Source organism: Pipra filicauda, unplaced genomic scaffold (genome assembly GCF_003945595.2).
Source record: "Pipra filicauda isolate LSUMZ 115617 unplaced genomic scaffold, ASM394559v2 scaffold5_size6683894_pilon, whole genome shotgun sequence".
Taxonomy (NCBI): Eukaryota; Metazoa; Chordata; class Aves; order Passeriformes; family Pipridae; genus Pipra; species Pipra filicauda.
In genome coordinates this window covers 3,583,552-3,607,328 of record NW_024104754.1, presented here as the reverse complement: position 1 = coordinate 3,607,328, position 23,777 = coordinate 3,583,552, and the positions used below count along the sequence as shown (strand labels likewise).

At 49.1% G+C, this 23,777-nt stretch overlaps 3 protein-coding genes and 1 long non-coding RNA gene across 7 annotated transcripts; all 4 read right to left on the bottom strand.

The window, feature by feature from the left end:
* Positions 1 to 4,878: 4,878 nt before the first annotated feature.
* HOXD8 (homeobox D8) lies at positions 4,879 to 6,847 on the bottom strand. Of its 3 annotated transcripts, XM_027733768.2 has the most exons (3): positions 6,667 to 6,847; positions 6,240 to 6,387; positions 4,879 to 5,647 (listed from the first exon to the last, which is right to left on the bottom strand). In XM_027733768.2, the coding sequence occupies exons 1-3, from the start codon at positions 6,772 to 6,774 to the stop codon at positions 5,352 to 5,354; spliced, it is 552 nt and encodes a 183-aa protein (XP_027589569.1). In that variant the 5' UTR covers positions 6,775 to 6,847; the 3' UTR covers positions 4,879 to 5,351. The 3 variants fall into 3 exon arrangements, with proteins under 3 accessions (XP_027589569.1, XP_027589568.1, XP_039243934.1); XM_027733767.2 differs by having other exon boundaries at positions 6,240 to 6,847; XM_039388000.1 differs by having other exon boundaries at positions 4,879 to 5,644; positions 6,240 to 6,847.
* Positions 6,848 to 7,537: 690 nt separating this feature from the next.
* On the bottom strand, positions 7,538 to 8,364 carry LOC120324603. The gene is made up of 2 exons (XR_005566042.1): positions 8,284 to 8,364; positions 7,538 to 7,883 (listed from the first exon to the last, which is right to left on the bottom strand). It is a non-coding gene; the product is annotated as an uncharacterized LOC120324603 (long non-coding RNA).
* Positions 8,365 to 11,531: 3,167 nt separating this feature from the next.
* On the bottom strand, positions 11,532 to 14,282 carry HOXD9 (homeobox D9). Of its 2 annotated transcripts, XM_027733484.2 has the most exons (3): positions 14,214 to 14,282; positions 12,229 to 12,831; positions 11,532 to 11,818 (listed from the first exon to the last, which is right to left on the bottom strand). In XM_027733484.2, exons 1-3 carry the CDS (start codon positions 14,215 to 14,217, stop codon positions 11,577 to 11,579), a joined length of 849 nt encoding a protein of 282 aa, XP_027589285.1. In that variant the 5' UTR covers positions 14,218 to 14,282; the 3' UTR covers positions 11,532 to 11,576. The 2 variants fall into 2 exon arrangements, with proteins under 2 accessions (XP_027589285.1, XP_027589284.1); XM_027733483.2 differs by lacking the exon at positions 14,214 to 14,282 and having other exon boundaries at positions 12,229 to 12,911.
* Positions 14,283 to 16,813: 2,531 nt separating this feature from the next.
* On the bottom strand, positions 16,814 to 19,267 carry HOXD10 (homeobox D10). The gene is made up of 2 exons (XM_027733689.2): positions 18,511 to 19,267; positions 16,814 to 17,132 (listed from the first exon to the last, which is right to left on the bottom strand). The coding sequence occupies exons 1-2, from the start codon at positions 19,250 to 19,252 to the stop codon at positions 16,855 to 16,857; spliced, it is 1,020 nt and encodes a 339-aa protein (XP_027589490.1). The 5' UTR covers positions 19,253 to 19,267; the 3' UTR covers positions 16,814 to 16,854.
* Positions 19,268 to 23,777: the final 4,510 nt, after the last annotated feature.

Genomic DNA, 23,777 nt, shown 5'->3' with positions numbered 1-23,777 from the left:
CTTAGCAGGCTGGAGAGGTGCTCGGGGGCGGATTAAAGCAGAATTTCTTCTGCGCCTTCAAAATATGTACCCGGATCACGACTCGCACCTTTCCACCCTCACTGTGTATTGTTTAATCAGGCATTTTGGTTCGCCTTTAATTAACTGGCTGTTTTTGGGTTAGATGGCGATCGGTAAATTCCTGCAGAGCAATGGCACGGTGCATTGCTACGACCGACCATCGATGTGAACGCCAAATAACAGGCACCGTGTTTTCTACTGTGCAGTAACATTTTGAAAAATGAAGATGAGTAATATGTATATATACGTTCAAAATAATGTACTTCTAAAGAATATGTGTTCTACAGATAGAAGTTGAGGTATATAAATGTACATAGATAATGTGAATATGGATATATACACATATATTAGTAGTGCAGGTATAGTTTATGAGACTGTTCTGTCTCCTCGGCATACTTTAAAATAAATCGGGGGGTGGGGGGTGTTGGTGTTGGGTTTTTGTTTGTTTTTTGGTTTTTTTTTTCCGAAAACTCGTGTCACATTTAGCCCCCGATATTTTCCACGTGGGTAAGTAGCCGTACCGCGGGTCTGCGCTCCCGCCTGTCGAGCCCGGCCCATATGCCGCCCACGGAGCAGGTCGGAGCCTCAGCCCTGGCTCTGCGGTACAGGGGGAGAAGGATGTGCGAAAACGTCCCGGTGGGGCGGGCGGGAGCTCCCGGGGCTGGCTCCGGGCACAGCCGCCGAGTCGGCGGGGCCTCCCCGTGCCCTCCGCCCCTGCGGGAGCACTGACCCTGATTCTCCTGCGAAAACACCTGTTAAGCTTTAAAGTTACGCGACCGCCCTTCCGCCATGGGGAAAACAAACTACGGCGCGCTTCAGGCCGGTGGAGGGAAAGTATACAAAAAAAAGAAGGCCTTTTATTGGAAGAAACCCCACCGGCAGGCGAGGCACTGCCTACGCGCACTGCGCCCCAGCCTTCTGCCCCTCGCCGCGGAATGCCGAGGAGCGCCCCGCCATCGCGGCCCGCGGCGCATTTTCCGTGCCAGACCGCGCGCAACAGCCGCTCGCACTCTGCGGCATGGCCACAACTACGATTGTAATACCACCACCGATAATTACAATAGCAATAACAACAGCAGTAATAGCAGCAAAAATAGTAATAGTAATAGCAATAGTAGAAAGAACAAGGGACCGCAAGGTGCAGGTGACCAAGGGTGACAGGAGGACAGGGGAGCCGATGCCGTGCCGCGTATCGGGACGGGGCGCGGGCGCGGAGTAGCGGCGACCAGTCCGAAGGGAGCTAAGTGCTTACCAGTTCGCGGCATTGCCCGCCTGCGGAGGAGCCCGAGAGGGTCGCCGTAATCCATTCTGCACCCTCGTAGCAATCCGTGTGCCGGAGGAGATAGCGGCAGCGGGGGCATCAAGCGGTGGGAGAGGAGTGAGGGGCTGGATGCGACGCGGCGGCGGGCGCGGGTCTCCGCGCATCTCTCCGTGGGCGCGGGAGAGGAGGAGGCGCGGGGCCGGGAAAGTGTCAGTACGGAGGCGGCGGGACCGGCCGCGGGTTTGGGGGCGCGGGACACAAACATGAGGGCGACTGCCATACACCTCAGCCTAGACAAAGGTTAGAAAAAGAGGGGCTGAGGCTCTCTGAAGGCAGAATGCAGGGGGAAATTCGCCAGGGAAATCAGGAAAAGGCCATGAAAGCGCTCGCTGCCTGCACATGACCAGCCGCAGCCAATGACGAGCCCAAATAGGTCATAAAAAGGTCTATTACCAAGTTGTAAATTTTCTTCAAACAAAAAGGAATTTACTGCAATTCCTTGCGGATTTTGCACATACTGCTTCCCAGCGCCATGTTTTTTTCGCGCTGCGCTTTTTCTGAGTCTTCGGTCCCGCCTGCCCTTCGGGCCGCGGAGAGTGAGGCAAGAGGTGGCAGAGCCGCATAAAGAGGGGCAGAGCACTGTGCCGAAGGATCCGTTTCTTGCCCAAACGAAAGGGGTCTTAACGCACATCCCCACTCCCCCCCCCCCCCCGCGCCCCCTCCTCCCCCCCGCTCCGCCGGGCACTAAAAGAAATCACATCTGTTTTAGCGCCCACTACTGAAGCGGAAGCCGTCGCCGACATAAAAATAGTCCGAGCTTCTTCCCCACCCTGCAGTGTGCGGTTCCCGCAGGTTGCGCCAGGCGCTGTCACGGCGCCCAGGGTGCCTCCACCCCCGATAAAACCTTTCCGGGGCACCATCAGGGAATTCCTAGAAAGCATTCTAAAGAATTAAAAATGGGCCTCCGTCCACAGGGATTGCTCGGCTTGGAGACGGAATACTGTGGATGTTTCCTGCTCAAGTTTTGTTTCAAGGAATAGCCAGAGCACTTCATCCGTGACCTCCCTGCTGATTGTAACTGCTAACAAAAGTAAACACGCCTAAAGATGTAGGATCAATGTTGGATCTTTTTAACGCGCTGCTTCAGGCAGTTGCACACCTGTGAATATCACATCCATGCTGAGTGTCCCTCGGCGGAGGCACTGGCAGCTTTCGTGGTGTCTCTGCAGCACTCACGGCTGCGCTGAGCTGCTGCACTAGGGAATGGAGAAAATCCGCGGAAACCAAAGTCGCGGTATATCCGCGCGGTGGCCGTTTCGGGCGACCTTTCGCCGCCGCTCCAGCCGCGACTCGCGCAGCTACGGCTTTTGTTTGCCAAAATCCCGATGTCTGCTCTGGAGCTCGATGGCTCCGATTTCATGGGAGCCTTGCTCGGTTTCTGGTTCAGTTTTCCTACTAAGACCGAGGGAGAGATTCATATGTCAGGCTACGGGGGGAAATACCTTAACAACTACAGCGATGTTTCGTTTTCCCTAATGAGTAAGACAGGGACGATTCCAGCTACCACTAGGCCTTGACCAATTATGTGCGCATAGGGAAGTCGGTTTTCGCCTGCGTGGCTACGTTCCCAGTCGGCCCCGGGAGAGCGACGCTAACGGAAACTTCTTAAGGAGTATTTTAATTTTATTCTCTTTGTGTGGTAATTAAAAACAACTACCTCAGCAGCTCTCTCCTGGATAAATACTAGCCTAAGAAGTGCTCCGCTTGGGTGTAAAGGTCTCCGACGTGCCTTCCCCTCGCGAGCAGCCCGTGTTTGCAGCTGTCGGCACCATCACGGCTTTCCCTACGGCAGGGTCCGTCGGTACCATGCCGCGCCCAGCCTCTGCCGCAAATGCAGCAGAGGAAAGAGGCTTTGCCCTGCCCGGACATCAAACATGCTGGTGCCGCCGGCACGAGTATTATTTTGAAAAGCGATGGTTTTTTGCGCGTCTTGCGACTGGTGTTCTTTAAACGCGCAGCCCCAGACCCAATCCTCCCTGAACACTAGGGGTGTCGGTGTATTTATGCAAATCCACGCAGCAAAATATTTACTTCACCGCTTTGTTGCAGCTTCCCCTCCTTTACAACCTTTAACCAACGAGGCGAATTAAATAAAACCAAGAACAATAGCTTCTCTTGCTCGTGCCTCCCTCTAGAGAGCTGGCGCTTTGCAGGAGTGGAAACGTGCCTGCCTCGTTGGCAGGGAGGGGGGGAAGAGGAAGGGAAACGAAATGAATCAAACCCGCCCTACAAATCCAGTCCCCGTGGACGGCGTTTCCTCCTGCGTCGGGTGCGTTCCCGGGAGCAAAGCGGTGGGTGCAGGAGAAGGGCCCAGCTCCGGTGGACTCGGCGGCAGCCGGCACCTCCTCGGAACCCTGGCTATGATTTTCCGAGCGAGGCCTCGGCTCGGCCCCGGCCTTGCCGGGAGCATGCTCGTTTCTGGGCAGATAATAGAAATATGTCGTGTTTGTCCCAGTGTCTGGCGCGTCCGTTCGATTTCTTTCATGGAACCATCACTCAGGGGGTGTCAGGCGATGGGGAAAAATGACACAGATATCTTGGTAGGAATTTATATCTCATCCCTCGGCCCTCTGCCTGATGCTCCTAAAAAGGACTGCTCTCGGCCGTCCTGTTTCATACCGCGCTCTGCGGGACCTCGCTGCAAAGCAGGAGCAAAGGGAGGGAGGACAGAGGGGGAGAGAAATTAAACCGTTTTACTCAACGGAGCGGACCTCTCCACCCATGGCTGCGGGAATCGTTCAACAAGCTCTTTCCTCGGCTACTTCCTTCGCTAGGAAACGCGCCCGAGCCGTATGATTTAGGGGGGGAAAGGTCCTTCTCTCTGTCTATGCAAGTTTTGGGACCCCCTAGCCATTAAAGCCCCCTAGTAACCCCCATGAAAGGCCGTAAAAGCTTTCCATTTCTCTACTCGTCCACCATCCAAGGGGGACGCTAGGCCTTGCTTGTCCGTGTCTTGCGTGACGGGGCTAGAAGCCCCGGCCGGTGGGAAGCAGCCCTGCGGCAGGAGTGGGGCCAGCGTGCTCGTCGGGCCCGTCTCCCTCCAGCCGGGCCGGCAGCAAACGCCTTCGCGGAGAAAAGGGCCGTGTTTGCCTGCAAACGTTCCCTGCGCCGCCGCCCCGCAGCCCGCTGTGGGGAGCAGGAAAAGGCGAAGCAGGGCCCCGGTGCACACGTCGGGGGCTTCCTGGGCCAGCTCGCAGCGTGGACTCAGCTCGCAGGTGGGGCCGCAGTCCTCGCTGGCCGCTGCCTCGATCACAACCCTGCAGTATCCGAGCGAAAAGCAGGTTTTGTATGCAATGTGCCGTTCCAGACCCCACAGAAACACCCGGAATCGCAGGACGGACGGTGGAAAGGCACAGGGGAGAGTTAGTCTAGACCCGTGGAGACTCTGAAGGTTAGTGTAGGAGTGGATTACAAAAAGGATATCGGGATGCTGATACACTTTATAATTGAATAAATTTGGTTTATTTTAATCAAATATCATAGCAGAAGGTTAAAGATATTTCTAAGATATTTTCTTCAATTTTATTAAATTTATATAATTTATTCAACATAAGAACAAGAGTTAAAATAGTACAAGTGCACTTGTCTTGATTAATAAAGCATTCTTAAATGTCTTGCTTATTGGTATTTATTATTAGGAAGTTTATGTCGTTTCCCGCAATCACCATCTTTTAAGATTGCAAATATATATATATTTATATATAATTAGAAATTTATTGCTACAAACTCTGTATCAAATTTGCAAAAATAAGTAGATGAAATGTTAAATCTAGAGATTGTTCTGAATACGCTTATAAACAAAATAAAGCCATAAACAAGTGAAGCACCCGAAGAAAGGAAATGTCAAGTGGAGGGACACGGGGTCACTCGTCCTACGGCAAGATCACGTACAGCGGTAGATGAACCGAGATGTCAGGCTACGGTCCTGGTTATTTTTGATTGCCTTTCACGAAGAGTTTTAGGGCAAAAATTAATTTGTCTGGCCTTCAGCTCTGTCTTCTTCTAGATCATGTGCTTCCTTTTTGGCCTCCCCTTCCTTTCCCTCCTGTCTGGAAGCGGGGAATTTGTCCTTGTTGTTCTCTTTTTTCCATTTCATCCTTCTGTTCTGAAACCAGATCTTTACCTGCCTCTCGGTGAGTCCTAGTGCATGGGACACCTCGATTCTCCTCTTCCTGGTCAGATAGGGGTTAAATAGGAACTCCTTTTCCAGCTCTAGAGTCTGGAATCGGCTGTACGTTTGCCTTCCTCTCCTCCTACCAGGCGCTGCTGTTTAAAACAAAAACATAGGGATTTGGAGGTTGGTGTGGCCGTTCAAAACAAGGCGTAGGCAGGGAGCGAGGGCTCCGGTCCCTCTGGAATCCCTCGAGAGAAGCCCCATAGAACCAAAGGGAGAGAAAACAGAGGGCACGAAGGAGTCTAGAGCTTTACATAAGTGAGAGAAAAACAGCGATAGCAAATGCATGAAGTGTCTCAGCTGTTCCTCTGCACGGGGGGTTGCGAATTCACTTTATGGTCTTTTATTCCATCCTCCCCACACCGCTTTCCGGCCCTGCACCCTTCCCGTTCAGGCAGCGGCGACGGGAGACGAGCGAGCGTGTCAGCTATGCCTCAGGGTTCGAGAGGCGCAGCCTTAAAGACTAATCTTGGGTTGGTAGCTGCCTGCTGCAGAGGTTTCTGTTTGCTTACTCTATCGCTTTATTATCGCAAGCCACCGCAGTAAGAGGAATCGCGGGGAGAGAGGTAGGGAGTGAGGGAGACAGAGGCAGGGAGCGAGAGTCAGCGAGAAAGAAGCGGGAGGAGGAAAAGAAAGTTTCAAACTCAGACGTGAGATGGAAGCAAATTTTTGACTGCGTCCAACCTTGTGGTCTCATCCAGGGAAACATTTGAGCAGGAGACGAGCTCTGATTTAAGTGGTCTGGTTCCTCGCCAATATTAGCACTGGACGATTTACAGTCAGGATATTGTACCAGCTCGGCCTCTTGCTGTGTCGTAAAAATCTGCTGTCTCTGTAAGTTATCGTATCCGTAAAATTTAGCGGGCTCCCCGTGACAGGTAACCCCGCTGCAGGGGGCAGGAGGCGGAGGCGCGGCGGGGGGAGGAGGAGGCGGCTGGTAGGCGGCCGTGGGGCTCCCCCCGGCCGGGTGGTAAAAGTCCGCGGCCGCGCCGCCGCCGCCCCCCACCCCGCCGGGCGCGGGGTGCGGGAAGCCGGCGGCGGCCGCGCCGTTCCCGTAGAGCAGAGCGGCGGCAGCGGCGGCGGCGGCAGCGGCGGCGTGTCGGCCGCTCACCTCGGGTGCGAAGTGACAGTCGTAGTACGGGGAATTGATGTGCTCCCCCGCCGCCGCCGCCGCCGCCTTGTACTTGGAGTACAGCGGGTTGACAAAGTAGGAGCTCATCGGGGAGGGGGCAGCGGCGGGCGGGGGCGCGGGCACGGGGCGCTGCTCACGCCGCCGCCGCCGCCGCCGCCGGTGCCTCTACGCCGCGCTCATGCCGCCGCCGCCGTCGCTGGCCCGTGCGCTCCCCGCTCCTGCTCTCCGTGTATGTGGTGACCAGGACTGGATTATAATCGCTCCCAAAATGACCTGCCTCACTGCTTTTACTATTTCCTATTAGGCACACAGCAGCCCGCGCACGCAAACACACACACACACACACACACACACACACACACACACACACGCTCATGAGCTCAGGGGGGACTTTTGGCTTCAGTTTACATGTGCCGCTCCTCGGGCAAGAAAAAAGCCCGGCCCAGCCCTGCCCGGATCCACCCCGGCCGCGGCACCCCCGCTCCCCCACCGGTGCGCGCTCGCCAGGAGCTGCTGAAACCCCCGTCGCGCAGGGGCGAGGCGGCCGCGCAGATCCCGCGCGATAACCGCGGGCGCGCGGCCCGGGGCAACACTGCCCGGCTCGCCCAGGCTGTACTGCCCGGAGCGCGGCCTGAACCGCCGGCCGGCAAGGGCATAGCCCCTCCGAGGGAGCCGATGCCTGGCGAAGGGTCTCGGGGATGTCGGTGAAGGCATCTGGGGGGCCAGAGGGGCGGCAGCGTGCAGCGGCCGGGCCCCATTGCCAGAGGGCCCTCCGGGTCATTTCCTTGCAGGCGAGCAGATAGCTGGGGAATGAGATGCAGATTTGCCCTTGACGCTGTGCACGCATGGCTGAGGCTTCAGGTTAATTGATACTTAATGGAAATCATGCCTATGAATATACTTTCCATCATTTCACCCTTGGTGGACGTCATTACCGAGGGAAAAAAGAAAAGTGTGGGTGAGTGGTTAGTATCGCTCGGGGACTCGGTCCGAAATAAGCGAGCCCTGTTCTCCGGCAGGAAGGAAGGAAGAAAAGAGCTGCCCGGCAGGCTCGGCGCTGCCCCCGCTCCTCGGGCCGACCACCCCCGCTGTCCCCCGCGCCCCAAGAGGTATCGTCTCCAGTCCTCTCTTTCCTGCTTCGTCCTGCAGTGGGAACCAGCTTTTCGGACAGACATCCTCATGAGCTCGAGTCCTCCCTATTTTGGAGAGAGACGAAAAATGTAGGTGAAATATAATACAGGCCCAGCCAGAGCCATGTGTGACCATCTGATGTGAATTGACAAAAAAATATTTGCGGTTACATAAAAGGCATCACAGGCTCCTTCCCCATCACACCCGCTCTCCCACCACCACCCCCGCCCCCATGACGATTAACCCGCTATGTCCAGCTGACCAGCCCGGCTGCCCCGCATGTGAGCACCCAGATGGGCCTGTGCCCGCAGCGACACCCTCGCCCGGGCAGGGGCCCCGGGACCCGGGGCGCACGCCTTTGGGAACTTGCAGAGGCTTAGGGACCCCCATGTAGCCCGGAGAAAGGCGGGGAAGGCGGGAGAGGCCTAGGGACGCACACACAATGATTTTTGGTACTACACGGACCGCCAGCAGCAAAAGCCCTTCGCCAGACACCAAGGGGAAGGTAGGAGGCCGGGCCAGGCAGGGGGGAGCGGCAGCAGAGCGATAGTGCCTCACCCCGCGGAGGGGCACGGAGGGGTAGTGGCTGCTTCCCGCATCCGCCCCAGAGACCCACGCCCCTCCTCATGCGCAGCCCGGGGGGGCGTTAATTCCGCGGGACAGCGCCGTGCCCGGCGCGGGGCTGCGGTGACGGGGCCGCGGTTCCGCGGGCCGGGGGCGCTGCGCGGACCCTGCGCGGGGCGCGGCGGCGCCGCTCGGGTGGAGCGCGGGCGCCCTCTGGCGGCGCGCGGCGGTAGCGGCAGCAGCGCCCCCGCCCCGCTCTGCCCGCGCTGCCCGCGCTGCCCGCGGCCCCTCGCCCCTGCCCCGGCCGGTGCCGCGCCACAGGCGCGAACGGTGGGGCCGGTGATGAGCGACTGTTCCTTTGCTTTCTGTTTTTTTCCTGGGTTTGGGTTGGGTTTCTTCCTTTTTCTTCTATTTTTTTCCTTTTTTTTTTTTTTTTTTTTTTTTTTTTTGGTTAAGTGTTTACAGTACCATTTTCTTAGCACATTTCGGTGACCCTCTTTTATTTTTTTATTTTTTGTCAGAGCTATAATGAACTGCATACAAAGAACGCGCCTCGTTTACACATGGCAACCAGGAAAGGACGCCTGAGCTTTGAAGATGCCTGCTATCGCGTTTTCGATCATGTTTCCCCACATATTACACCACGAATTCTCCATGTGTGGTAGCTTCAGAGTTATACGTTTTTGTCTTGAAGATGTTATTTTGTTTTCCCTTGCTTTTATGTATTTATGAATTGATTTATGTAAACGAAAGTAAAGATGAATCTTTGTTCACTCCCTCCTTCACCACACATGCCTGTGAATTATTCGGTATAATGCGTGTGCACGAGACTGTGCATATGTGCAAACATATATTAACACAACCAAAGGGTAGGAATTAAATTATTCAGTTTGATAGTAAAAGTAATTTCCATAGAAGAACTGCATTCCGTCATTCAAGAGAGACGCTTGGTTTTCTTTCTGCTATTTTGAAATAAACGTACGCCATATTAAACACAGGTAAACAAAAGGGAAAAAAAAACACAAGGTAAAATCTGCCAATCTTCCTGATATAAAATATTAAAAAGATGGTTCGAGTTTGGTGAAAATTTATTAACAGAGACTCTGCTGGAATCAACATAATGGACTGTTGTGTAGAAGAATATTGTTTACGTGTTGTTATAGATCATCCCCCTCTATGGGTATTTTCGAAAATATAGAGGCTGGCATCGTAGAATTCATTGCAGTAGAATATCCGGTAAAATACATTTCAACAAATAAGTGGACTTTGTAAAATCTCTCAGTTCCATGACCTTCGGGTCTTTTTTGAGTCTGTTGCCTTGGCCCAACGCTGACATATTGAAATTTATAGTCCAAGGTTTTAAGACCTAGTTTGTCTGCATTTTTTGCCTTTTTTCCCCCCTAACAAACACAAACATCAAAATAAGGTGGTTTCAAAGAAAAGTGCCATAGCATATCGTAAACTCATTAGGTCCAGACGTCTAGCCATCTCAATGGTTTTATTATACCTCAGTTCTTCCTGTTTTAAAAGAATTATAGGTATCTTCTCGACAATGGATGGGAAGCAATGCAACACCTTTTCCTGGCAGTGCTTGCTTTTGCCTTTTTTCCCCCCTTCTTTTTTTTACAGAGGTAAAAAACATTAAACACCAGGTCTCTCAGCTGTCCCCTTAATCTTGAATTAACCGAACTGCTCGTAAATATTTACGGGTCCTTCATTTTAATGGTTGCTCTTTAAACAAAGCAATTTTTTTACAATGAACTTCATCTCAATTATCTTGATAAAGTCATGTGTGTTTATAAATGCAGAAGGCATGAGGCGCGTTGCTAAATGAGCTCTAGCCAACAAAGCCGAACGTTTGGCAGCAGCCGTGTCCCCCCGGAGCTTCCAAGCCTCCCGTTTTAAGAGCACAGAGACTGGAAGCGACCCACCGGGAGGGGACAAAGAAAAATAAAAGGAATAAAAAAATAATGTTTAAGCGAATAGGCATAATTTTGCTTCCTTGGTTCCTGAGGACCCATGTGGAAATATCTCCTACATGATCCCAAGAGATCGCCAACGTTTGAAAGAGCGCTGGTACCTGAGGCCCGGGAACGGTACGGCGGCGGACGCACCTACCCAGCCTCTCCGCACTGACCCCTAACAGCAAATGTCTATTAGGCGAAGCGGAGGAAAAGTGACTTTCCTCTGGCCTTAGCGGCTGCCAGAGGCCGGGCTTTCCCGCGGCCCCGGCCTGGTCGCGCTCGGCCTGCGGGGGCTGCGCGGGGGCTGCGTGGCAGGGTCGGCGGCGCAGAGGGCATCGCGAGGGGCGCACAGATTTCTCCTCTCACTGCAGGGCTGTCGTTCGGTCACGGCAGACTTTATTGTGTAATAACTGACAACAATTACAACAGGTCCGTAGTTCGAGACACGGAGTGGTTAATTAATACAACAGTCACCGGGGGCAGGGGTGGCAGCTAGCCGGGGGACCAGGAGGCATGAGGCCTGTGGTGAGCGGCTCCGAGGGTGAGACAACTTCCTAATAGTGCACTAAAGGCTTGGGGGGGGACAGCTCGTGGCCTCGCTGTGGCATCTATTGCGAAGGATTCAGACCTAGAAAGCAGAGGTTTGGGAAAGATTTCCTCTTAATAAATCGTGGACAGCACAGCAACCCCCATTGATTTAAGTGGCTGTAATTTAATATATGTTTTATTATCGTAATTATAGTTAATTTCCTTACCTTTATTTTGGCGAAATAACTATCTAGTCTACATCACTTTTAAGAAACATGTCAAACATCTAACATCAGATAGAGTTCCCAAAGCTAACGTGCACTCACAATATCATCATCTAAACGGTGTGGGAAGGAAGAGGGGTGGTTTAAGCGACTCTGCAAAACACGTTGGCGAGCAAGACAAAATTTCGCAAAATACATGACATAGACCACGTTTCACTTCTACCCAAATAAAAAAAAAAAAAAAAAAAAAAAAAAAAAAAAAAAGACCAGATTGATTTAAAGTCCCTGGGGTGGAGTGGTGCGGGAGGAGAAATGTATGGGAGTTGAGGGTGTAGGGGAAGAATAAAACCAACCAAAAAAAAAATCCAAAACCGAAACAAAAAATCCAAAACCAACAACCAAAAACCCACCCTCATCCCAAAAAAGCCCCAAACTCGAAACTAAATCAATAAAGCCCAACTGCATTTCTACCCCAGCGTTAGTCTCCTTTATTGCCTTTCTCCTTGTTCATCTTTTTCATTTTCATTCTTCTGTTCTGAAACCAGATTTTGACCTGTCTCTCTGTGAGGTTTAAAATCCTAGCTACTTCGTAACGGCGGTCTCGGGTGAGGTACATGTTAAAGAGAAATTCCTTTTCCAGTTCCAGAGTTTGATACTTTGTGTAGGGACAACGCTTTTTCCTCGTTGAACGAGCGTGGATCCAGTTTGCTGCAGGGTTATCTGGAAGAAGGGAGGTATATAGAGAATGGAGGGCGGGGGGAGAGAAAGGTCGTTAAATTAATTTAACGAAGGATGGACTGTTTTCACAACTTTGGAGGAATTATCATAAAAGCCTTAATGCCCCAGTCTGTTTACTGTACAAATGATGTCTTGATGGTAGGTGGTTATGTGGAGTCTTTTATGGGTGCTTGTTGCTGCTTGCGCTGGGTTAGGCGTCTAGACGTTTTTATAGGTTAGTAAAACTATCAGTTTTGCACATTCGAGCCTTACAGGTTTCGGCAATAAATCAAAGGGGCAATTTCTTTCTTTCTCTCCTTCTCTCTTTCCTTCTTTTTCTCCCTCTCTCTCTGCCTCTGTTCCTCTCTCTCCCCCCGTTTTTTTCTGTTTTCTTTTTTTTTTTTTTTACTTACTTGGGTCAAGTTGCTGCTGTTTCTCCTCCTTCAGATCGCTGCCCGGGCTGGGGTTGTGGCTGCAAGCGGCGGGGTCCTTGGAGCTGCCGGCAGCCGCTTTCTCCCGGGGCTCCTGGAGGAAGGAGCTGCACGTGTACTCGGGCACACCGATCCCCTGGGACTCCCGAGATGAGGAGCACTCAGTCCTTTTGGAGGAGGAGGAAGAGGAGGAGGAAGACGAGGAGGCGGCTGCTCCCGTCTCCGGCTTTATCCCGTAGTGGCGCCCGTTGGAGGAGCCGGAGCTGGACGCAGAGCCGCCGCTGCTGCTGCTGCCTCCGCCGCCGCCGCCCGGGAAGCCCGGGAAGGGCTCAATCCAGGAGCGCACGTAGCGGCCAGCGTCGGCTGCCCCTAAATGGGGCTGGTGCATGTAGGGGTGGTAGATCCCGGTCATTGCCGCAGACGGCTGAGGGTGAACCGCGGACCAGGAGGTGGAGAACACCGTGGATTTTGGTGCAAAGCTACAAGAGGAAAAATCTGAACTCTCTGCAACACCTGATGGCCTGGAGGTCGCACTGTGACCTCCCTGGACGAATCTACTCCCGTAAACTTCTTCGCTTTCATGGCCTATGAGAGAATCGACATAATAGTTACTTATGGTGCCACTAGACGACATTTTAGGCTCCCCTCTTAGTCATATAAAAGGTTACACTGTTAACTGTATATGATACCCTCCCGGAGAACAATCGTAGTATTTTGCAGACTGCAACCCTCAACCATTGGTTGCGGAGCCCACGTGATCATATTTACCAATACTGCGAGTAAATCAATCCGCTAAACTGGGGCTGCTGTGATTAAAAAAAAAAATCATCATCAACAGCGGCCCCGCACAGCGCGCTGTACCGTCTGCGCGCCCACACCGCGCCGGGGCCGCCCGCCCGCCTGCCCTGCCCGCTTGCCCGCCAGCCCTGCCCGCCCTGCCCTGCCCAGCCCTGCCCGCTTGCCTGCCTGCCTGCCTGCCTGCCCTAGTTGCCCGCCCGCCCTGCTCGCCTTCGCTGCCCGCCTGTCTGCCCTGCCTGCCCGGGGCGCGGCGGGCGTGGCCGCGCTGGCAGCCCACGGCCGTGGCGGGTGCGGACTATTTCTTCACCTCCTTTGAGTGATTTCTGCCATTCATTTCTTAATCAATGAGAGACAGGGTGTTTAAATAAATCCAACAGCCTTGGCTTGCTAATCACACTCCAAGCTGCTGAGGGAACCCGCTGGGAAAGGGGGATTCTTGCCTGTAAAAACAAACCATCGCAAGCTGGGACTGTAACGACTTCTCATAAAACAAGAAAATGTTACAGTAAAAGCACATTGCGGTACTTCCATATTTCAGAGCATGTGCGGGTATTATTATCCGCTCCCCCCATCCCCGGACAGAAAGTTTCCATAGAAAGGATACACTTTTAAAAAGAGATGCCCATTGTGTTGTTTTAAAACAGGTGGAAGACCTCTGTAATGATTTTATGCCTTTCAATAAAAATTTTATGAGGTGTATTTGATTATAGATTAATGTGTCCCTAATAAAATGGACGGATGGAAACAGCAAAGCCTGTGTCTCCGAGCACAACTGACGTGTGGCTGAACACATGCTCCTGTATCTGCGGGCCTTTGGGGCTACACAGCTCCAAAATAGCCCCGTTACGGAGCCCAGGGCGGCCCGGGAGGGATGTGGGCAAAGGCAGTCCCGAGGAGGCCGCCTGGCCCCGCACTGGCAGCGCGGCGGCCGCGGGCAGGGACAGGGGCCACGGGCAGGCTCTGGCTCGCAGAGGGGAGCGGGGCTGCCGCTGACCCCCGCTCGCCGGCAGAGCTGTCTCCTCCGCCCCTAGTTCAGAAGGAGCCACGTTCAATGCCTACGTGCCCACTTTGCTTTCTTTTCCATCCCCTCCCTTCCCACTCCTCCCTCCCGGCCTGGTTTTTCTTCCCCGAGAGAAACGGTGCCCGGTTAGTATAGAAAACTGAATTACCCATGGTCTTCTGCCCACGCCTGCTCTCCTGGGCGAGGGATGGTGGCTGTGTCGGGATCTGGAGGAAACGTAGAGAGTTAGTGGCGAGCCCTCAGCACAGCCCGCCGGGGGCACGGACAGCAGCGCTGGGAAAACACTTCCTACTCGCGGGCCGTTATGAGGAAGGGACTGAAATTCCTGTTTATTTAATGATTTATTACTCTCTTAGGTTGTTTTCTTCCTTTTCTTCTTCTTTTTTTTTTTTTCTTTTCCTTTTCCTTTTTTTTTTTTTTTTTTTTTTTTTTTTTTTTTTTTGTCATCTGACTTTAGCATTTTCTTCTGCGATTTTATAACTTGTCTTACACTGTTCTCTAGAAGCAGGGTTTGTGGTATGGCGAAGAACTTGCCCTCACTTCACACAGATACAAGGTGGTAAAGTAGGAATATTAGAGTGAGCCTCCTTTTTTATATACGTTAAACACTTGGTATGGAGTCAGAAATTTACTTCCCACTGCCGAAACTTCTTTGGTGATGTAGCGAGCATCTTTAAAGGAAAAGAAAAGGCCGTTTAAATGTATGCAATATATAAATAGTTTTTTGGGGCATCGCTTTGCTGCTTTCGAAAGGACAACAAGCACAAAATACCTAAGTGCTTGCAGCTCTCGCAGCTTCAAAATGATTATGCCTTGCTTTGAGGAATATATACTTCTGCCCTACGAATAAACGTGAGCATGAGGAAGTATTGGCTTAAATTAAATATCAGCGGCAAGAGAGCAAACAGAATGCCACCAATAGAATTATGAGCAGGATCTGTCATCAAGTAGGACAACATTGGCACTATCTTGCTTTTAATTTCTGGATTTAGAAACAGCTTAGAGGAGGAATGGGAGTTGATTGTGAGCGAGCTGATTTCCCAGCGCCAACAGTAGCCACGCTATTTTTCCAGTACCGTTTGAAGGTGAAAGTATGTCCAAGTATTTGCACTTCAATTTGGAGTCATGTTCATTTGCAAGACATTTGCTTTTCTCCTTAGTATTTCTACTCACACGGGCATTCACTCGCTCTCACACACGCATGCCCTTCCTCAGCTTCCAGCGCAGAGCCCTGCTAATAACATTTTTCAGCTATGTACAGAAAGGGTTAAGAGTCGTGAACGTCATTAACTGGATGTGTGCTACTAAAATGGAATTGCGCGAAATAAAACAAGCTCTGAGCAAACAGAAACGGTGCAGGGTGACAAAAGCAGGTCTGAAGAGGCTGGTGTACTTTTGTAAGCAGGCTAGGGAGCATTTCTGCTCAAAAAAGCCAGCCTTGCCAGATGTTGGGAACATTTTGAGGGAATATTTTTCCATTCACCATCTTCTGAAAGCTCTTGAGCCGACCAAAACCTGAGCTCCTTAACACTTACTTATACCCAGCTTTGCATTTGTTGTGTTTCTTGGAGTTGTTTGGGTGGTTTTTTTTTTTGTTTTGTTTTTTTTGTTATGTTTCTTTTGCTAGCGAGCAAAGACACGAAATCAAAGCCTACACATTGCAAGCACGCAGTGACTGATATTTTTTAAATCAACATACGAACGTCAAATAAAATGACACACATATTCCTGACAGCTTGTAGTAGAAAGATTTTTTTATCACTTACCATTTACGAGTTGATTGGATGAGGACGCCCAGTTTAAGCCACAATATTTTACAACATTTTTTTTCCTTTCTCTCTCTTTTTTTTTTCATTCAGTTTGTCAGACTGTGAACATCACACAACATTTTATCAATTAATCAGTTGTTTACAGACATTTATAAATTGATTAGGTTTACATGATTTCCCGGCCCAGTCTCCACTCTACCCCTAAAAAAAAATAAAAAAAAAAAAAAAGGAAGGGGGAAAAAAGGAGGAAAAGAAAGAAAGAAAACCAGGCAGACACACACAAAGACCAGAATATGGTAAAGAAGGTACACCAGTCCAAAAAGCTGTGGATAGAGAAGGATCAGGACACCAACCTGGATCTCTGCGTTAAACATTTGTAGAAAACCAAAGGAACCGCAGTAGTTTACAGAGTTTATTGCATTATACATGCAAACAGAACATGCACAAGAAGGACAATTTGCTTCTGAACGACTACTATTCCACATATGCACCACAAGGAAATGTCTACAATGGAGAAGAAGGAAATATTCCATTTTACGAAGGACAATCTCTAAGCTCATTTGCGAGAATAGTTACATTATAATGTGCTTCTCTTTCCCCCCGCCCCCAGTTTCCCCCTGCTCTTTTTCTGAAAGTATTGAATGTACTCAAAATGTTATGGTCCGTGTAACAGCCCCACATAAATACCATTTTGTTAGTAAAAACATGAAAAAGTCACATTGCTTGGATGTTCGACAGTTCCAATAAGTTAAGACCAAATGATAATATTCAATAATAGTTACCCTGCATTACGATGAGAACAAAAATAAATTACACGTGCTAGGTTTTATATATACTCATCATAGTAATACATATTCACTTGCAGCGCTAAAAGAAGGACGAAGAGTCACATTCTATCAGAAAATAAAACAAAACAAAACAAAAAACTGGAAAATGCCGGGTTTTGCCAGAGTCTCTCCTGCTTTTAGCAAGTGGCGGTGCTGTGCCCACTCCTCACTGGTGTCCCCCCGGGGTTAGGGTTTAAGAGAAGGTCAGATTAGCGGTCAGTTCCCGGATTCGGTTCTCTCTGCTCATCTTCTTGAGCTTCATTCTGCGGTTTTGAAACCAAATCTTGACCTGCCTGTCAGTGAGGTTTACGCTCTTACTGATCTCTAGACGGCGCTCTCGAGTGAGATACATATTGAATAAGAACTCTTTCTCTAATTCCAGTGTTTGGTGTTTAGTATAAGGACACCTCTTCTTTCTGCCACTCTTTGCAGTTAGCCAATTGCTTGTTGGAGTATCAGACTTGATTTCCTCTATCAAAATCAAAGAAGAAGAAAAAAAAATCAAAAATACCTCAGGCTGTTAGAGTGTACCCTTGGCCATGACCCCTTCTGTGCAGTGTCTGGCAGATATGGTGGATGTGGGCATTAAACACGGTTCGGGTAAGGTGTGGGCACAGGGAGGGGACCTGCTGCCAGGCTGGGCTCGCCCGTCCCCACACACGGCACCCTGCTCTGTGGTCGCCCCGCTCTCCTGCCCCTGCCAGTAAGGGTCTCTCAAGTTTTCGGCCGGCGTTTAACATTTCAACAGTATTTAACCTGCTATCCGCCCCATGAACACATCTTAACGGGTCTAGCCTCGCCATGGCCGCCTCGGGCTCCCACGACACTTGCCACCAAAATATTCCAATTACAAAATAGTCTCACACTCTATTTTGAAGCAGTATCCCCACACACATCAGCTGAATCACACGAACACACCTATAAACAGATATAGACAGTTTCCCAGCCAGAATGATATACAAGAAATTTCCACCCTCTGTCTCGGATTTTTTTTTCCATTTTCCTTTTAGTTTTTTTCCCCCCACCAGAAATAAATTTGTCCCACATCAGCCTAGACCTGGGCTACTAAATATAATTCAGATAAAGCAATTCTTAATGCATACTTAGGGTAAAAATCGACCTAGAGGTTGCAAAGTACATTTTGATAAGAAAAAAAATCCCGTTTTTGGATTCTTCGATACACGCCGTTCAAAAGAAAGGCTCTAGTGCACTTTCAGAGGGAAATAAAATCAGATTACCGCCGCCCTTAGCTTTCAAAAGCATTTCAAAAGACTGGTGCACTTTTGGACCAATCTAAGGTTATCTAAAGCACCATATTGAAATATTCAACCTTTGGACCAGGCAGATAGCAGGCTGCTGCTTTCATTGTGCATTTGTCTCGAACTTTACCCAGCCTTGTAGCACCTATTCCTCACCTATTTTAAGAGGACAGTAATTAACTTTAAATGCAATCAAACCGCAGTAAGGCTCAGCGGAAAAAATAAAAAAGGCGAAATACTAGGAGAGAAAAAGTTGAGGTGGTCGTATTTTACGACCTCCAGACCTGCTTTTTTAGAGGTATGGGGCTGCTTTTGGCTGTTGCAGCGCATTAGGGAGCACACGGCTATATTCCCCGCATCACAGAGGCGGTCTGCATGCACGGGAGAGGCAGATCTCTACGGAAAATGTTTGGACCATTTGGTGTGGCATTTTTGCCTGCCAAAATCTTCAGAGAGACAGCACCTGCAGCCCGATACTCCTTAGCATTAAATGTGATGGCTGTGATGCTCGTTAGTATATTCGAGCGTGCTTTATGGTGCTGGCATGTTGGAGTTACACCACGGCACGGCTTAAACTCGGTAATACAGACCTTTACTCTCCTTCTCCTGGACTTCTGGGCTGGACACGGAGCCTTCAGGCAGACAGCTCCGCTCCTCTTGCAACGTGGACTTGGGCTCAGGACTTTCCACTTGAGAGACTTTAGCGGTGCTGTCTTGGTTGTTCGGGTTTTCATTCATTTTCTTTTCCAGCTGAAGTTGAGCAGATATCTGCGGTTTGGAGCTGCCGCGAGGGTTTAACTGTAACATTACAGTTGAACTCGTTTCAGGGCTATTATTGTACTCTTGGGTTTTCCCAGTGGCGTAGGTCTGGCTCAGTCTAAAATATCCTGGGACGGGAACCTCGGGGTTCTCAATGGGGCATGATTCAGACACCAGCCTCTGGTAGGAAGGGACGTCTGCAGAAATGAGTTTGGATCTCTTATCGGAATACATGCAGCAATTGCTTTCTTCCTTAATATTTGTAGTGAAGGAACAAGTGGGGACCTGCTGTGTAACAGGTTGCTCTATTCGACAAGATCTGTTCGGGTCTGTCCAAGTGTCTACTTGAGGTATATAAGGATGTACATTCATACCCATATTTTGGTGATTAACTTCTCTCTTAGCCAGAGACGGAAGGAGTCCACAGGTTTGCATCCCATACGTCCCAATGTCTGTGCTAGGTGGCATATACATGCTGGCGCTGTTGGAGTAGAAACTGTCACTCCTGCACGCACTGATGAGAGAATCTACTAAAAAAGTATTAGCGGCAGGAGAGCTGTTGGGAAAGGACATTTTGGGGCGGAATTTGAGGAAGAGAGATTGTGTCCTTTGTAGGCTGACATCTCTAGGAAAACATTCCCGTTGTAATTGCGGATGCCTCCGCGCTACCACATGACAGGCGGGCCCAATGGCAGCGCCCGCCGCCCCGCCGCTGACGCGCCCCGCCGCTGACGCGCCCCCGCCGCGCCGCCCCGCCGCGCCCCGCCGCGGTCAACAGCGCCCCCTGCGCCCCCGCGCCGGCACCGCACCGCCGCACCGCGCCCGCTCCGCGCCGCGCCGCCACCGCGCCGCCACCGCGCCGCCGCGCCCCCCCCGCGCCGCGCAAACACCGCCGCGGCTCCCTCCGAGGGCCCCCCCGCCGCTGACAAGTGCGGGGGACAAAAGGTTGCGGGATTTATTAATGCGTATTAAGGAGAATCAGGGGGCGATCAATAAAAACCCCTCATCTGCATTCTCGGGCTACTCGGTAATTTTCTTGCTTCTGAGGCTTTTTCAAGAGTTATACCCTCTGTTGCCGCGCACGGGAAGATATTTTATTAACAAATCAATCGAGACTTTGTAAAGGATAAGATTAATAGTTAAGATTTAGCATAATGGCGTTCACGTTATGAATTATTGAAAATTATACTATTGATTTTTTTTTTTCCTCGCTGCTAACCGAGAAGGTCAATTTTTGTTTTAACACAAATCGTCAAATATTAAAAGGTGGACTTTTGTCATAGCTCGAATTTTATAGGGAAGCTACATTCCTCAAATTATTTTACAATGCTCTCTCCAGACCGCCTGGAGAGGGGGTGGTGGGAAAAAAGTAAAAAAAGTGGGGTTTTCACTTGCTCGGGAAACCGAAAGCACCAAAAAGATAATTTCTCCTTTTGTAGTACTGCTCATTAAAAAACATAGAAACCGATATCCTCAATGCAACTCCTTCAGCAACTTTTTCTTTTTCTTTTCTTTTTTTTTTTTTTTAAGAATGATAAATGCATCTGTATTGTAAAATAAACAAACAAACAAAAAGAAAACAACCAACTGAAGGCAACAGCAACTGTCTACGTGGTAGTCCAGAGTTTTTCGTCCCAACGTTTTAAACCTGTTTTACTGTTTTTCCTCCCACTTCTTAGTTGTATTTACACCGCAGTTACTACATTTTAAATAGTGGCGGTAGAAACTGGTTTTATTACTCTTTATCTTTTTTTTTTTTTTTTTTTTTTTTTTTTTTTTTTTTTTTTTTTTTTTTTTTTTTTTTTTTTTTTTTTTTTTTTTTTTTTTAAGTGTTCTCAGATTGGAGTATTTCTTATCTGGGACTAATGCTGCCAAAGACTCTCATCCACACAAAGTGAACTTGTTGATAATTCTTGTTTCGGATTCATTCGCCTGCTTATTTTGGGCCTTTCTACCATCAAAACACCCTTTCAAATCCCCAAGAGCAGTCAACACTTGAAAGGATTAAAAGAGAATTTAAATGCATCTTTCGCACAGTTACAAACAAGCGTTTTCCACCAACGTGGATTTGAATTTTCCTCTGTTTCCTGACATTTGGATATTTTGCACTTTACCGTACACTTTACGCTGCTGGTAACAATAACCCTATTTAAAATTTCGCGGTGGCAATGAGACAGACCTTTTAAAACCTTATCGCAGCTGTTCAAATACAACATCATTGTCAGGTTAAGAGCCAGTGCCTTTTATAGCTGCAGTCTCCAGCTCCTGGGTTGCCGGAGAGTTTAAATATTACCTTCGCAATATTCGCTGCTCGCGAGCCCTTTCCGCAGCATCCTCTGCGCCTGGCGCAGCCCCTGCCCTACCCGGGCACGCTTCGCCGCCGCCGCGGGCTGAGCGCAGCCACGGGCGCTGCGGCGCGATTGCCATGTAAGATCATGATCAGAGCCATGGCTAAGACTCGCCTGAGCCGGGAAAGAAGCCGCGGCTGAGCCCACGAGCTCCCTCCGAGCGCCGCGTCCCCCCCTCGCCTTCTAGCAATTTCCTCCTCTTCAACAACAGCCTGGACAACCCACAGAGTTTAAAGAAACAAAATACTATTTTTCTTGACGCAGTTTAAGACTTGACTATTAAATCTAATCAGGAATTTTATGCCCATCAAATGGCTCTTTCATAATCTTTATTTACACTGTAAGAAAAGGGGGTCCCAGAAAAATCCCAGCTGAAGTATCAGCCCAGAGGTTTGCGGCGGGTTTCGCCCAACAGTAAAGTTAAAACAATAAGCAAATGCTAAGCTGCTTTCCACGCTGGCCTCGCTGCTGCTGCTGCTGCTGGAAGAGCTGAATTCTGGACCCCTGATTAGACTTGAGGGCTCTTTGATTTTTTGTAATTGAAAATATTAATTTCGTGCATGTCACTACACGGAAACTCAGATGACTGTTGAGATTATAATAATTTAAATATTGTGTTCGGAATTGGCAAACGGCTCCATAAGACCCTTCCCTCACGGTAAATCATGAGGGTTTTAAAAAGGAGCAGCAATTTTTTATTGAAAATGAACAGTAGAAAGTTTAAGTTTGATGTAAATAGAAGTTGAATAAACACGGGAGAGCCACTGGGGAACTGGGGACTTAGGCTCTGGGCATTTAATGTCACTATTGTTTTAAATCATATTAAAATGGAATAAAGTAATTAACATTAATAAATAAATCAATATTGTGCAATAAATGAGATATATAATCTACATTAATATAAAGGTTTTGCTCTCAGAGCCCCATATTTTCCAAACGAGGGTGGAAAAATGCCCCAACCAATGGGTCCATGCAGATGTAAATTACTGTTTGTAATAAAGCATAGGTGGACATTACAGTTTTCTCCTCTAGCAAATGTCAGGGCTAAAAACTGGAGGTTACCAGACGTGGCAGCAGGGCTTAATTTTCACTGCCTTATCTTCCTAAACCTTATTACTGGTGATATGATTATTTTTTGTCTCAGCTGCGCCGAGCATTCTCATAGTTGCAATTTGCTGTGTTTGTGTCTCATTATGTGAGGGGGATGGGAGAGAAGTACGAAAGAAACTATGTATTTTGCAGATGCCTTCAGTAACAGAGGTATTGCGAGAAATGTCTTCTTTTAAAAACAGGCTGGAACCCAGGAAGTTTTTAGTAAATTTCCTTTGATTTACTCGATTTCAGCATTTTATTTAGAGCGTATTTAAATGCGCAGACTGTATATTTTATGCCACACTGTTAAATTGCAGGGAGACCGAAGAATAGTTTTATTTAAGACAAAAATTGGCTACGATATTGTACCCTTTCTTCTTTTAATAATGCAACTGTCACGTTGCCCAGATTTCTATATGCCATATTTTCATAGAAAGAGTCGGCGTCTGGGCTGAGGGTTCAGATTCCATGGATTTTTTTTGACGGAGGGCGGGGGACAGACACGACATACTGCTGACATTATGAATTTCCCTAAATAGGAAAGCTTATGAAATAAACAAAATAGCACGCTGGCCTTTTCTTCAAAGGTGTTATTTCTGAGCGTAAGGATCGCACCGTAGCATTGACTGTACTCTCAGCTTCGCCCGAAGCCTCAGCCCTTCCCCTATTGTATTTCTATATTTCTGTGAACACCAAAGTGCACATCTGGTGTGATGAGATTTTACGGTGTATATTGGTCGCCCATCTAGACCTCAGCCTCGGTATTTGGGCTTCACATTTATCTTTCGGCATATTCCTGCCGCATTTATAGTTTAATCGGAAAATAAGCAAGTGCCCTTTTCGTTCTCCGTAAAGGACAAGCCCAAAGACATTTGGAAATAGCTCACAACCTTTTGTGTCTAAAGGAATTAAACAGAGAAAAGGATAAAAAGGAAAAGTAGAAGAGGTTGTAGACAGAATCATTACATTTACACGATGGTTCAAAAAAAGAAGAAAGCGGCATTTCCGTATTCTGGTGTATATATATAATTTTTTTAAATTAACACACATCCTGGCTCCCATCACTCGTTTACATGCTCTGAGATCGGCCTCACCGTAATTGCGAGGGATTAAAACACCTCGTATGAAGCCTGATGGTCTTGGGGTTGGTGTGGGCTCTCGCAAGGAGCACTCTTATGCCAAGAAAAACAAACACAAAAACTTCGCTAAACATTTCCCCCTCGAAATGAGTATCTCCACCGAGAGACCAATGGATTTTCCTCCGGGATACGGCTGTGCCTGCAAGGGCTACCTCTGGCGTCAAGGATCCCAAGGATTTCAGATTGTACAATGCCGTTTTATTACCAACGGAAAGGCTATTTCTAGGAAAGTGTTAACAATGAACTTCTGAAAAAAAATACCCCAACAACCCAGCAGACAAAGTGCCAACAAATGCTTTCATGAGACACGGGGCTCTAAAAAACGCGGAATATGGCTGAGCACACACGAAATAGATTTTGATGAATTCTGCAAATAAGCAGAAAGCAGCGAAATCCTTTCTTTCCTCAGATTCTGATCAGACGTGCACACTGGAGGGAAAAAAATAAAACAAAACAAAACAATAACCAAAAAGATAGAACATGCTCTGTCGCTGGAGAATGTCCAGGGAATTCATAAAC